General features: G+C 50.9%; 1 protein-coding gene across 2 annotated transcripts; it reads right to left on the bottom strand.

Annotated features, from left to right (window-relative positions):
- Positions 1–637: 637 nt before the first annotated feature.
- Positions 638–11,501, bottom strand: POP4 (POP4 homolog, ribonuclease P/MRP subunit). Of its 2 annotated transcripts, XM_033225567.1 has the most exons (7): positions 11,435–11,494; positions 9,109–9,161; positions 7,231–7,454; positions 5,930–6,007; positions 5,694–5,755; positions 3,899–4,000; positions 638–2,604 (listed from the first exon to the last, which is right to left on the bottom strand). In XM_033225567.1, exons 1-7 carry the CDS (start codon positions 11,439–11,441, stop codon positions 2,468–2,470), a joined length of 663 nt encoding a protein of 220 aa, XP_033081458.1. In that variant the 5' UTR covers positions 11,442–11,494; the 3' UTR covers positions 638–2,467. The 2 variants fall into 2 exon arrangements, with proteins under 2 accessions (XP_033081458.1, XP_033081459.1); XM_033225568.1 differs by lacking the exon at positions 9,109–9,161 and having other exon boundaries at positions 11,435–11,501.
- Between the last annotated feature and the right edge of the window lie 323 nt (positions 11,502–11,824).

The raw sequence follows: 11,824 nt of genomic DNA, 5'->3' as shown, positions 1-11,824 counted from the left end.
GGAACTGGGGAGATGTAAAGCGCCCCTGGGCCCCACTCTTTGAACAGCGGGTCGCCGGGCTGATGTCTCCCAGTCCTGCAGCCTCTGGGTCCTGTCCCAAGTTGCTAACCACTCTCTCTCCTCTTTGGCATTTTCTCTGGTGCGTGGAGGTTTACACGAGGAGAATGTGGCTCTATCTCCCACGAGACCACATGGCCAAGGCCTCAGCTCTGCAAGGTCCTGCTCCTTGGACAGTGGACATGGGAGAGATCGGGCCAAAAAGTACCACATTACCCTCCATGACAAGCTGTGCCGCAGTCTATGGAGACATGGCAGCCCTGGCCCCTGCCCCTGCCCCTGGGCTTCAGGTCATGCTTTCTGCAGCTGTTCCTCATCAGGAACTATGTCCTGCCAGGCTGGGCCCTCCCTTTTCTCTCCTCTACTTGGGAGATGACATGGCCCCTGGGTGGACCATGGGGGCAAGAGCGTATTCTAGAAACAGGCAGGCACAGCAGCAGCTTTGTGGCCGGTGAGCACCTTCGCCACGTCTCCTTGGGGGAGAGAGAGCGATATCTACAAATTAAACAGCCACTTACACAGAAACTTGAGTCTGCGCCAAGTGAAAAACAGATTTCACATGGCAAGCAGTACCAACAACTTTTCTGGAAAGCAACTGTGTATTTACACAACAGTGGACGTCTTTTACATTGCAGAGGGGTGGGTAAGAGAGGGATGGCTAGAAAGCTACAGCACCTATTCGGTTATGAACACTGCACTTTCAGATTGCTGGGGGAACAGATGCCACTTCCCACTCAAGAGAGGGATTTGCTCAGAGGGAAAGCAGGTAATAAAGGCAGCACATCCTGCACTTTAGAACCGCATCTGTCTCATCCTGCAGCCACCCTGTAGCTGAAAGCACAGTTCTGGAGCCCGACTATTAGGTCCAATCTCAATTGCCCTTGAGTCAGCGAGGCCTTGGGCAAGGGGCCCCTTGAATTCTGTTTTCCTGTGGTAGACGAGGACGGCCACACCACAAGGCTGTCGCTGGGCTGGGCACCGTGTCCCTAGCCCGTGTGTGTGCATCACTGGCAGCGGTGACTGTGTGCTGCTTGGGGGAGAGCACTTGAGCCACCTCAGAACGCCCTGGTGAGCAGTGGACACTTGCACCAATGGAAGCAGGACCGAGGCACTGGGTTGGTCCTTGTGAGACTGTGGGTGCATTGTGAGCCTTGGGGAGGGGCAGCGGCAGAGACCTGGGCCTTTCTGCTCTCCTGGCACACAGCAGTCAGCGTTCCCACTTCCCTTCTCCACTGCAGTGTTTCTCTCTGGTGTGGTCTGGGTGGAAGGCACCAGGAACGCAAAGCCCCGGCACTGCTGCTTCTCCTGGGGGAGAACAGATTTGTGGCCTGCCTTTCGCCAGGAGGGCTCCTGGCCTTGCCTTGTTGATCGGCAGATACTTGCTCCTCAAAGGGAAGGGGTAGTTGGTCCTTCTGAGTCATGTTTCCAACCCATCTGGTAGGCTGGTCCCCTGGTCTGCTCTCACTGCAGCCCTGGGCCCGCTCTTCCTCTGGCCCTGCATGGAAGGGCCTGCCTGACCCACTGGCTTTACAGACACACCGTCAGAGGGCCACAGTCAGACCAAAAAGCCAAGTCTTTCAGCAGCAAAAATGGCAAAGAGATCAAAGGGCATCAATGCTGCTGGTGTGGCTTTTGCAGGTCTGACCTTGGGAGGTGATGCCGGGCGACCTCCTTTCAGTCCTCCACGGCTCAGCCTGGCAGCTTGGAAACGGGCATGCTGTGGCAGGTCCCATCTCACTACGCTGGGGCGACCGTGTAATGGGCACAGCTGCACACAGTGCTCTGCTCCTGGGGTCCACCCCAGCTGCAATTCCTGAAGTGAATAAGCCCTAAGTCACTTAGCAACTCACCCTTCAATCCTCTTCAACCTTCCTGAAATAGCAAAGTAAACCTTAGGTAGGTCAGAGAGTTCCACCCAAAGACGCACCTCTGTAGACACCTGCCATCCAATGGATCTTTGGGGCCCCCCTTCCCTTTCAACCTGGCTGGACTGCAGCAATACCTCCTTTATTTGATCCCTGGTTATGTCCACATGTGTACTGTATTATCACAGAGGCAGCTGATTCACCACAGAGCACTCAGAAAACATGAAAAAGTATTTTTTAAAATCGAGTGATACTATTCAAGTCAATCAGCGTTAACCCCGGTGTGCTTCCTGCCAGTCTGTTCCTCTCCATGGGAGTCACACAAAATGAAGATCTCCTAGAAAGAGAAATTCCTCTGTCCCCTGACTTCTTCACTCGGTACACCGCGACCTTCCCATATTGTTGAGCATCCTCAACTCGGAACGTCACTGGCTGGAGGTGGTCTATAAATGGAATTGGCTTAACCATCTCTTCACTGAAAGGTCAGCATTTAGGAGTATCCAGTTTTCAGCTGTCATAAACAACTGTGTTAGATGGCAAAGAATTCATAGGTCAATCGTTCCCTTTGCTTTGAACTTCTTTGCAGACCGTTCACTTGACCGAAGCTGGAATTTGCTCCCATAAATGTAGGAAATAAAGCCATCGATTTCCACAGTGAACACGCAGTTTAGCTTGGGGATAACTGGAAAAAAAAAAAAAAGGCGGGAGAAAAAAGATGAGGAAAAAACCTTGGCAGTAAATATTCATTTATTTATTTATTAATATTTTACTTTTAGGTAGAATATTATTCGGAACACATTGAATGAAAAAAATAAGCTAATAGGAAATGGGAAACCCACAAGGGGAGGGGCATTAGGGTTACACATGGTTATTCTGCCATAGGTCAATCTAGTCACATGCTAAATGTAACCTGGCACCTAATCTTCAGGGTAAAAGGCTATACAACAAATTCCCAGAACCAGAAAGTCCCAGAACACCTGCGAGAAACTGGTTTTCCCACATTAAATTTCAGATGGGCTCCTGGCCTTATGCTCTGTGGGGAAACTCTTACACCACTTTCTGAGGTTTACAATGTGAGGCAGAATGATATGTAGGAAAATAAGGGAAGCAACAAGAAAAACCAAGCTCAAAAATTAAAGGAAGAAAGCTGGATGCAGTGGCTCACGCCTATAATCCCAGCACTTTAGGAGGCTGAGGCAGGTGGATCACTTGGGTTCAGGAGTTTGAGACCAGCCTGTCCAACATGGTAAAACCCTGCCCCTACTAAAAATACAAAAATTAGCCAGGTGTGGTGGCGCGTGCCTGTAATCCCAGCTACTCGGGAGGCCGAGACAGCAGAATCTCTTGAATTCGGAAGCGGAGGCTGCAGTGAGTTGAGATTGTGCCACTGCACTCCAGCCTGGGTGAAACAGCAAGATTGTCTCAAAAAATAATAATAATAAATAAATAAAAATAAAAAAATTAAAGGAACAAAACCCTCTAACTATGGTTTGTTATCTCCAGATTTGTGGGCAAGGCTGGGTGTAGAAATCCTGGGAGACCCAAAGTATCTGCTAGAGCAATGCTGGTCACCGATGGAACCCAAGTGTTATCACCAAGGACACAGCTCAGAACTTCAGGGACAGGCGCCGCTCCTGTTTCTACCCTGCTGCCTGTTTGGCTACATTCCTCTGGGAGCAGCAGCCTTGGGGCAGGTGGAGGCGCTCTCCTGGCGCCCAAACAGACCCAGGTTCCCTGAGGCACGGCCAAGATCTTTCTTCCCCTTGGCCATTTCTGGCCGGGGCTGTTGGCTGCACTGACACACACCTCTTGGGGGAGCCACGGGAGCAGGGGATGGTCTCTGCAGGCTTTAATGCAGGTTCAGTAAGTATCTGCAGTCTGCGCTCAAACCAAACTCTTGGAGCCTCGAGGAAAAGGCTAACACAGTAGCTGGAAGCCACAGCCCACAAGCAACGCCCTCGGAAACTCCTACATACCTTTCAGGCGGTCTTCTTTGGTGATAATTTTGAAAATGTGCTTTGTTTCCTGTAGAAGGATTCCTGTAATACCCACATAAGAGGGGCATTTGGATTTTGTCACTGTGAAGAAAAAGGACAGTTCCAGGCTCAGGCCTCTGTGGTGCTGGGGGAACCACAGACAAGCAGGCCTCAGGGGTCGGGGGTGCTGGTCCCACCCTCTGAGCTAGCAGACGAAGGAAGAGAGCACCCAGGGGGTGGGGGCTCAACAGCTGGGCACTGATGTAGCCAACGAGAACCCAGGCTTCCCCTGGGGCTTTGCGGTCTCTGGACTGTTCCTATGAGGTGTCCTTCGGAGGGTCTGTGGCCACAGGGGTCTTGGGCAGGATTCTGGAGTCAAAGGTCACACACGTGCCCAGCACCATCAGGACCCACAGGCTGGCTGCACTGATGCAGCCAGGACTTCCTTGCAGGATCTGCACAAACACCACCATGCACTGCCCAGGATGCTGGCTGGAACGTGAGTCCTGCTGCAGAGCTGCCCAGCAGCCAGCACTGCGAGACGAGCCACCATCACAAGCAGCAGCCCCTCCCTCGTCCTGACCCGAGCCTCAGTGTAGCTGACAGAGTCACCAAGCAGCTGCAGTATGCCTGCACCGTCCTCGGGAGATGCCAGGGACATAGCATGGAAAGAGGCAGTCCCGGATCCTGCTCTCACGGAGCCCAGGTTCTAGCAAGGCAGGGTGATGCATGGTGAACCACACCATTCTACTTTCTGACAGCGACGAGTGCTATGAAGAGTAGGGACAGGGCAATGAGTATGGAGGGTCATGGTTTGCAATGGTAGACCCTCGGGGGAGTGGCATTGGAGCAGGGCTGAACAATCAGAAGTCGGTCTGTGCACACACAGAACTCCCTGGCAGAGGTAAGGAGCAGAGGCGAAGCCCTGAGGCAGGGCAGGAGGAAGGCAGTGTGGGAGACCTGCTGCCCCAGGGAGCGGGGAGGCCTTAGACCACGGCAAGGAGGCAGGTTTACTCCCATACAATGGGACGCTGCCGGAAGACTTGAAGCACGGAAGGAACGTGCTCTGATTTCTATATAACTGGCATTCTGGCTGCCTGGTGTGGGAAGGAGCTGTGTCTGAGGTGATCTGGGGAATGACAGTGGCTGAATTTAGGTAGTAGGATGTTCCGAAGGATTAGAGGAGGGGATTAGGAGAGAAGAAACATAGACACTATTTTGGTTTTTGGCCTAAACAACCAGCGTAAATAACTGAGTAATTAACTGAGATGGAAAAGACCAGGAGGGGTTGCTGTGAGGAGAACTGGGGGTAGCTTTAGCTATGTAAAGTCTGAGATGGCCCCTGAACATCCAGGTGGCTGTGTCAAGTGGGCAGCTGGATGCCTGAGCCTGGAGTTCAGAGGACAGGCCTACGCTGGAGACGTCACCTTGGGGGCTGTCAGGTGTAGCTGACATTTGAAACCATAGCATTGGAGGAAAGGGATTCTGTGTTCAAGATTCCAGGCCATGGTGAGTGCCCACAGCTACTGTGCCCTTTAGGGTACCAACAGGGGTCCCTGTGTGGAGAAGGTACACAGAGACCACTTAGGGTGTGTCCAGCAAATGGCCAGACCAGCTAAGACAGCCAGTGAGAAGCATCTCCCACCCTTAGTGCCGGGATGATGGTGACCGGGGGGCATCTCAGGGAATCCACACGGTAAGGAGCGTGTCCAACAGAACACACGCCCTGGGTCTCCACAGAGTGACAGTGTGGACCTCTGGGTGGCCATGTGCTACACGCTCTTAGGTAAATTACCTGAAATAATAGCCCCGTGAAGATCTGCCTTTAACAGCTTGGCCTGAATCATCTGTGGCTGCCTGCAAGGTAAACAGAAGCCCTTGATTTACATCATGATGAAAAGTTCCAAAAAGAAGCAACTAGGTCTTCAACTGCAGCCAGGCAATACCGACGCTGGCTCCTGAGGCTGCATGTACAATGATCAGAGACTTGAGATCCACCCCAAAGAGCGAAGCTTCAGGAATGCAACTTACGTGTCTGGCTTTAGTCCATTGCACAGGTCCCTGATGTACTGTTTCCAGAGTTCATGGAGAGGGAGGAAAAGACTGTATCTATGGCAAAGTCAGAAACAGAAAAAGTTAGACAACATGAGCTTGGTTTGACAATGTCCAAATAGCACAGAGCTTGGCTTGATGCCAACAACTGCGGCCTGGGATCATTAGGAATTACATGCAAATCCTCGGATGAGCAATTGAGCTGGTAACAGAGACGAAGAACCTTCACCTTTCTAACCTTGGTTTCCTCATTGGTAGGACCACACGAGCCCAGGGTGGTGTCCACCTGGACTTCTTTTCATGAGAGAGAAATAAACGTGAGTCTTGTTGAAGCTACTGTTATTGTGAGGTTTTCTGTTACGTGAAATTGAACCTAGTAAGCCCCCAGTAAAGCAGGGGTTGCTGGTTGTCACGCAGGTCCTCATGTGAGGCAGTAGGCTGGTCTGGAAGGTGGGCAAGCAAGTGGTGCGGAGAAGAAGAGGGGAGCAGGGGCGAGGACCCCAACGGCTTTCCTCTGGGCCATTATCTCCAGTCTTGATGCCTTGTGGGGAATCCGTTACCATGAAGCCTTAGGTTAGAGAAATGAGGGCCTTAAGCTCAAACCCAACTTGGGTTCCACCCGGGAGGCAAACCCTGGGAGGCAGCAGCCCCTTCTCCACCTGAGGCCCAGCTGATCTCCTGAGTGGGGCCAGGGACAGCGTGGCATACTTTAAGCGTCTTCTGGAGCGTGGGAGGCTATTTGGCTGTTGATCTCCAAGCAAAAGCCTACAGAGAGTCCCAGGACACGCACACTCAGACCTGTCGCCAAAGAGGGATGGAGGGTTGGCTGGAGGAAGACATCCTCCCACAGGACAGGACAGTGATGCATTCCTTTGGGAAACATCTGAAACGTGTGGGCAACATCTTGCTTTGGCAATGAAACCCCAGTGAGTGACTGTCTGGCGCTATTAAAAGCTACAAAGTGATACACACTAAAAACATATCAGTTCCTCTTTTCTGTCTAACACAGCCAAGGGACAAATAGCCTGTTGCCATGGGCAACAGATGTACTTGGACGGGTCTTACTCGGGAAGGTGAGGAGAGAGGCCAATGAGTCCTGTCTTACCCGCCTCGCTGAACACAGCCCAGATTGGTAAAGGAAGGCTGCCCTCTTGTGGCAGACAACAGAGAGGCGCCCTTAGCTTAGGTGGAGCCAGGCTGCCTCCCCAGCGACTCAGTCAAGTCCACACACCCAGAAGGGTAAGCACCGTGGGCAGAAAGAAGTGGGGAGCTCAGGTTACCTCTGCTGCTCTGGTTTAATATAAAAGAGCCGCAGCTCCCTCCTTTGCCTGGCAGAGAGGCCTTTGGCTTTCTTCTTCTTCTCCCTGCGTTTGTGGCGGGTGAAGTACTCCAGGACCACGGCCTTGCGCTGCAGCTGGTCCTCCCGGGCCTGCGGGCTCATGCCGGGTGTGCTGCGCTTCAGGAAGGCCCTCACGAAGGCCTCGGCCCGCTGTGCTCCTGGAGGCTGCAGGCAGACAAGGGGGTGCAGTGCTCACTGCTCTGGTCTGGGCAGCCCAGGATCCCAGGCATCCCGCCCGCAGCTACTGGGAGAGCAGATGGGGCCCATCCCTCTACCTACTGAGGCTCACACCCTGCTCATCTGTCATGCGTCTGCTACCCACAGTTGCCGAGATGTAAGTCACACTGACACATAAATTCATGACCGTTTGTCACACCCAACAGCATGTCAAACGCTCACTTCCTGCTCTGGCCCTGCTTTTCTGACGTTATTCTGATGAGGACCAAAACCTTTCTATCTGGAAGAATACTTCAGTCATTCTTGGCAGAAGAGAAAGCTTAAGAAATGTGTAACAAAGATATTCAACCAGGCATGACCAGATGAAACTGAGCTCAGAGTAGCACTAAGCTATGGAGGAAGTGATCCTAACACTACAGAAAACAGCAAAACTAGGGCTCCAGGGTCAGCCAAGCCTCAGGGGGTAGGGACCCTGACACTGTGCCCTTAGGACAATACTCCTTAACTGGGTTTCCAGCAATGTGGGCATGGTGTGGCTACTCTCCAAGAGGTCCGCTCCTGCCCCGCAGACCATCACTTGGAGGAAGGTACCGTCAAGAGCATCTCAGGCCCCAGACTCTCTCTCTCCAAAGGGCGTCACTGAGAGCCGGGCGTCAACTTACCATGAATGAGCGTAGGCTCTTAGAGAGGACTTTTGAAAAAATGACTGTCATAATTGTGTGCAATTCTCAAAACAAACAAAAACCTCCAAGCTCACTACCTCTCAAGTTGGAGTTCCAATAATGGATTCCTCATTTGGTGGCAGATACCACTGCCCTCGCGCCTGCCACAGCCCTGGGCAGTTCTCTCTCCCGAGGGCCTGTCTCCTGAGCTTTTTGCACTAGCCAGGTGCTAAATGCTAAGACTGAGGCTGACAGACTGATGCTGATCTGTCATTAGTAACCCAGCCCTCCCTCTGTGGAAGACCAATGGGGATGGGAAGATAGGGTACACACAGCCTTCGAGGGAGCTCACAGTATGATGGTGGGAACTCTGTCTGCTTCAGTTTTGCACTTGTAGATGCTAACTAAAAATTAATTCACTGTCATCATTGTGACTATAACAGGACAATGATCTGATTCTCTTAAATACCTGAGTGGCTCGTCTTTCACGGAGAAGCAAAATAAAGGTATAACTGGTCTTTCAAAATCTTGCTTTCAAGGTAATGCTCTCACTATGAGCCACAAGAGGAACTTTTGTGAAACTGACAAAGCAGGCCGAGGCATCCAGATATAATCTGTAAATTTCACTTATGATATGTAATTGCACCCCTTCTGCAGAAGTGCAGAGGGCACAGTGACAAGGCTGAACAATGCTGCTCACCACATGGGCACAGCCTGGTGTCCCCAACATAGTGGGAATGATAAAAGGTTAAGAAAAGCCTCATTTTACCAAACCTGACTTTGGCACAACAGAAAAGGAGGCTGGCAAGTGGGAACAGGTCAGCAGAACTACAGACTTTGATCCAGCCTTAGATGTCTGCCAGAAAAATGAGGAGTACAATGTGGGAAAGGCCATCTCAACCAGTGCTGGGGGCTCAGAAGCTACTGAGCCATCTTTGCCATCAACTCTGTTGCTCCTGGACCTCCTGCCAAGAACTGACCTGGACATCAGAGTCTTTCGCCTCTTTCTGAGACAATGCATGGTAGATCACACCTAGGGGATTAAAAACAAGAAATGATCAATTCTTGTTGGGTATGGCTGTAAGACCCAAGACTTCTCTAACTATGAAAATAACTACACCGCTGGATGCATGGCTCACACCTGTAGTCCTAGCACTTTGGGAGGCCAAGGCGGGTGGATCACCCAAGGTCAGGAGTTTGAGACCAGCTTGGCCAACGTGGTGAAACCCCGTCTCTACTAAAAATACAAAAATTAGCCGGAGGTGGTGGCTCACACCTGTATTCCCAGCTACACGGGAGACTGAGGGAAAGGAATCGCTGGAACCTGGGAGGTGGAGGCTGCAATGAGCTGAGATCGTGCCATTGAACTCCAGCCTGGGTGACAGAGACTCTGTCTCAAAAAAAAAAAAAAAGTAAAAGAACTACACTTATAACATATGCTTACTCATATTCAGAGATAGGAGATCAGGTTCGTATGAAGAGCAAAGTTTTCTTGGATGCCTCTTATCCCACCCCCTGGCCACATCTATGCTAGAAGTTTTAAGCTCGTGGTTTAAAAAGAGTGCTTCTCAAAATTTAACGTGTGGAAAAATCTCTGGGATCTTATTAAAATGCAGATTATTGGTCTCCTACCCTAGATCCTGAGTGTCTTAACATATTCCCAGATGCTACTGCAGGTCAGTGGATCACATTTTGAGTTGCACTGGTTTAAAATATCCCAAGTTAGAAGCCTGAGCACTTGCTAACAAGGTAACTCATTTAAAAGTTATATGATATAGCTGTCTAGGATGTAGATGGTTAGAAATAGGTTTTGTTAACTGTAAGATGTTTAAAAAGATTCTTCACATTTTAATATGAAATTATAATGTATCATATAATCAAGGGTGTCCTGAACTGATAAAATACAACAGTTCTTCCTTTAAACTCAAAATATACGTCGGTCAATCAAGTTTCAACCTCTAAAACAAATTCCACATTTCTGTTTCTTAATTTATTGAAAGAAGAAAACCATGGCACTGGGGACACAGTACAGGTGTGAATGGAATAAGAATGGGACTACTAAGGCCTGGTTTATGAGCTAAATAGCTAGAAAATGTAATTTACACTATACTCTGTAAATTTAATTCCAGCCTTCTTGTACTTCCCTGAGAATGTCTGATGCAAGGTGGTTACAAGTTTTTTGTTGTTTTTGTTTGTTTTGATACTGGGTCTTGCTCTGTTGCCCAGGCTGGAGTGCAGTGGCACAATCATAGCTCACTGCAACTTCAACCTCCTGGTTTCAAGTGATCCTCCCACCTCAGTCTCCTGAGTAGCTGGGACTACAGGTGTGTGCCACCACACCTGGCTTTTTTTTTTCTTTCCAGTTTTTGTAGAGATGGGGTCTCACTATGTTGTTGCCCAAGCTGGTCTTCAACTCTTGACCTCAAGTGAGCTCCCTGCCTCAGCCTCCCAAAGTGCTGGGACTATAGTCGTGTCCCACCACACCCAGCCAGGTATGTTTGTTTGATCAAGCAAACCAATGCGGTTGCAAGTTTTATATACAGCATCTAGTTCTCCCTCAAGTGGAAGTTGGGGATTATAAACTGTAGAGAGCAACTTTAGGGGCCTGATAACTTTGCTTCACCTGTTACAGGTGCTTAGTAACAGACTTGGAAGTCTTTCTGCAACAATACACATCTAACAATTACTGAACACTCATTACTTGCCAGAAACCACATTACAAGGTAGACATATTTTTTCCCATCACACTTGTGCCCATGAGCAAATTGAAGCTCCGACATGCTGAGACAATCTACTTGATCATATAGGTAGAAAGTGGCAGAGGTGAAAAATCAAAATTCTGATCGAAGGCCCAGTTTTAACGGTGACTACACGCCCCTCCTTGGCACATGTCTTCTACCCCTAAGTCCCAAAGCTCTGGGTTAGTGATATCATTCCCCAGCAGCTCTCGGCGCGTTGCATCAGAGTGCGAAACCAGCTCGCAGAAAGGAGCAGGGTCTTGACCGCGGTCACTCCGGGAGATACTGGCCAAGCTGGGCCAAGGCCTGGAACCCTCCTCTAGCATCGCACACCACTGAGCAGCCACTGGGAGAACCTGCCTCCAGCCCTGACATCCCTCCCTAGCTCAGAGGTCGAGCCAGGCTAACCCGTGCTCCAGCCCTCAGTTTTTATGTAGGGTGTGCCCATTCCTGTAGCGGTTCTTTAGGACTCCGCAGCGACAGGCAGCCCGGACCCATTTCACCCACCAGCACCAGGACCCCGACCCTTAACATCCCCAACCCTCTCTAACTTCGTGGCCCCGCTTACTCTTCATTCTCGGACCGCTTCCGGCGCGCTCTGATGACGCACTGGCAGCTGCTGTCTCAGACTCTCGGAGATGGGAGATGGCGCTGTGCGTGACATCACCGACGCTCGCCCACCTCGGGGGCGCATGCGCCTGGATAGGGATTCGGCGACTGAGAGCGTCTTAGAGGGTGTCGGGGAGCAGTGGGGAGGCGTGAGTCGCTTCCTGGGGCCTTTTCCACTTGCATCTTTTTGCGGGACAGTCAGTAGGGTTGGGGTAAAGGCATGTGGAATGCTTTTGAAGGTCCAGAGTGGAGCGAGGCGAGGCGACTTGGAGAGGACTCGAAGGTTGGGGACCTGGGAGGGCGGAAATGGGACTGGGACGGTGGGACGAGGTCTTTGTTGTCCCTAATC

This window comes from Trachypithecus francoisi, unplaced genomic scaffold (assembly GCF_009764315.1).
Source record: "Trachypithecus francoisi isolate TF-2019V2 unplaced genomic scaffold, Tfra_2.0 Lachesis_group12, whole genome shotgun sequence".
NCBI classification, from domain to species: domain Eukaryota; kingdom Metazoa; phylum Chordata; class Mammalia; order Primates; family Cercopithecidae; genus Trachypithecus; species Trachypithecus francoisi.
The sequence above is the reverse complement of the archived record's forward strand: the minus strand, read 5'-3'. Positions and strand labels throughout refer to the sequence as shown.

Excerpts from the sequence above, each read along its gene's own strand:
- POP4 (XM_033225567.1), bottom strand. Across the intron at positions 7,455-9,108 it reads CGAAAGACTCTGATGTCCAG|CCTCCAGGAGCACAGCGGGC; the intron begins GTCAGTTCTTGG and ends GTCTGCCTGCAG. Across the intron at positions 6,008-7,230 it reads ATTAAACCAGAGCAGCAGAG|ATACAGTCTTTTCCTCCCTC; the intron begins GTAACCTGAGCT and ends ACTTTGCCATAG.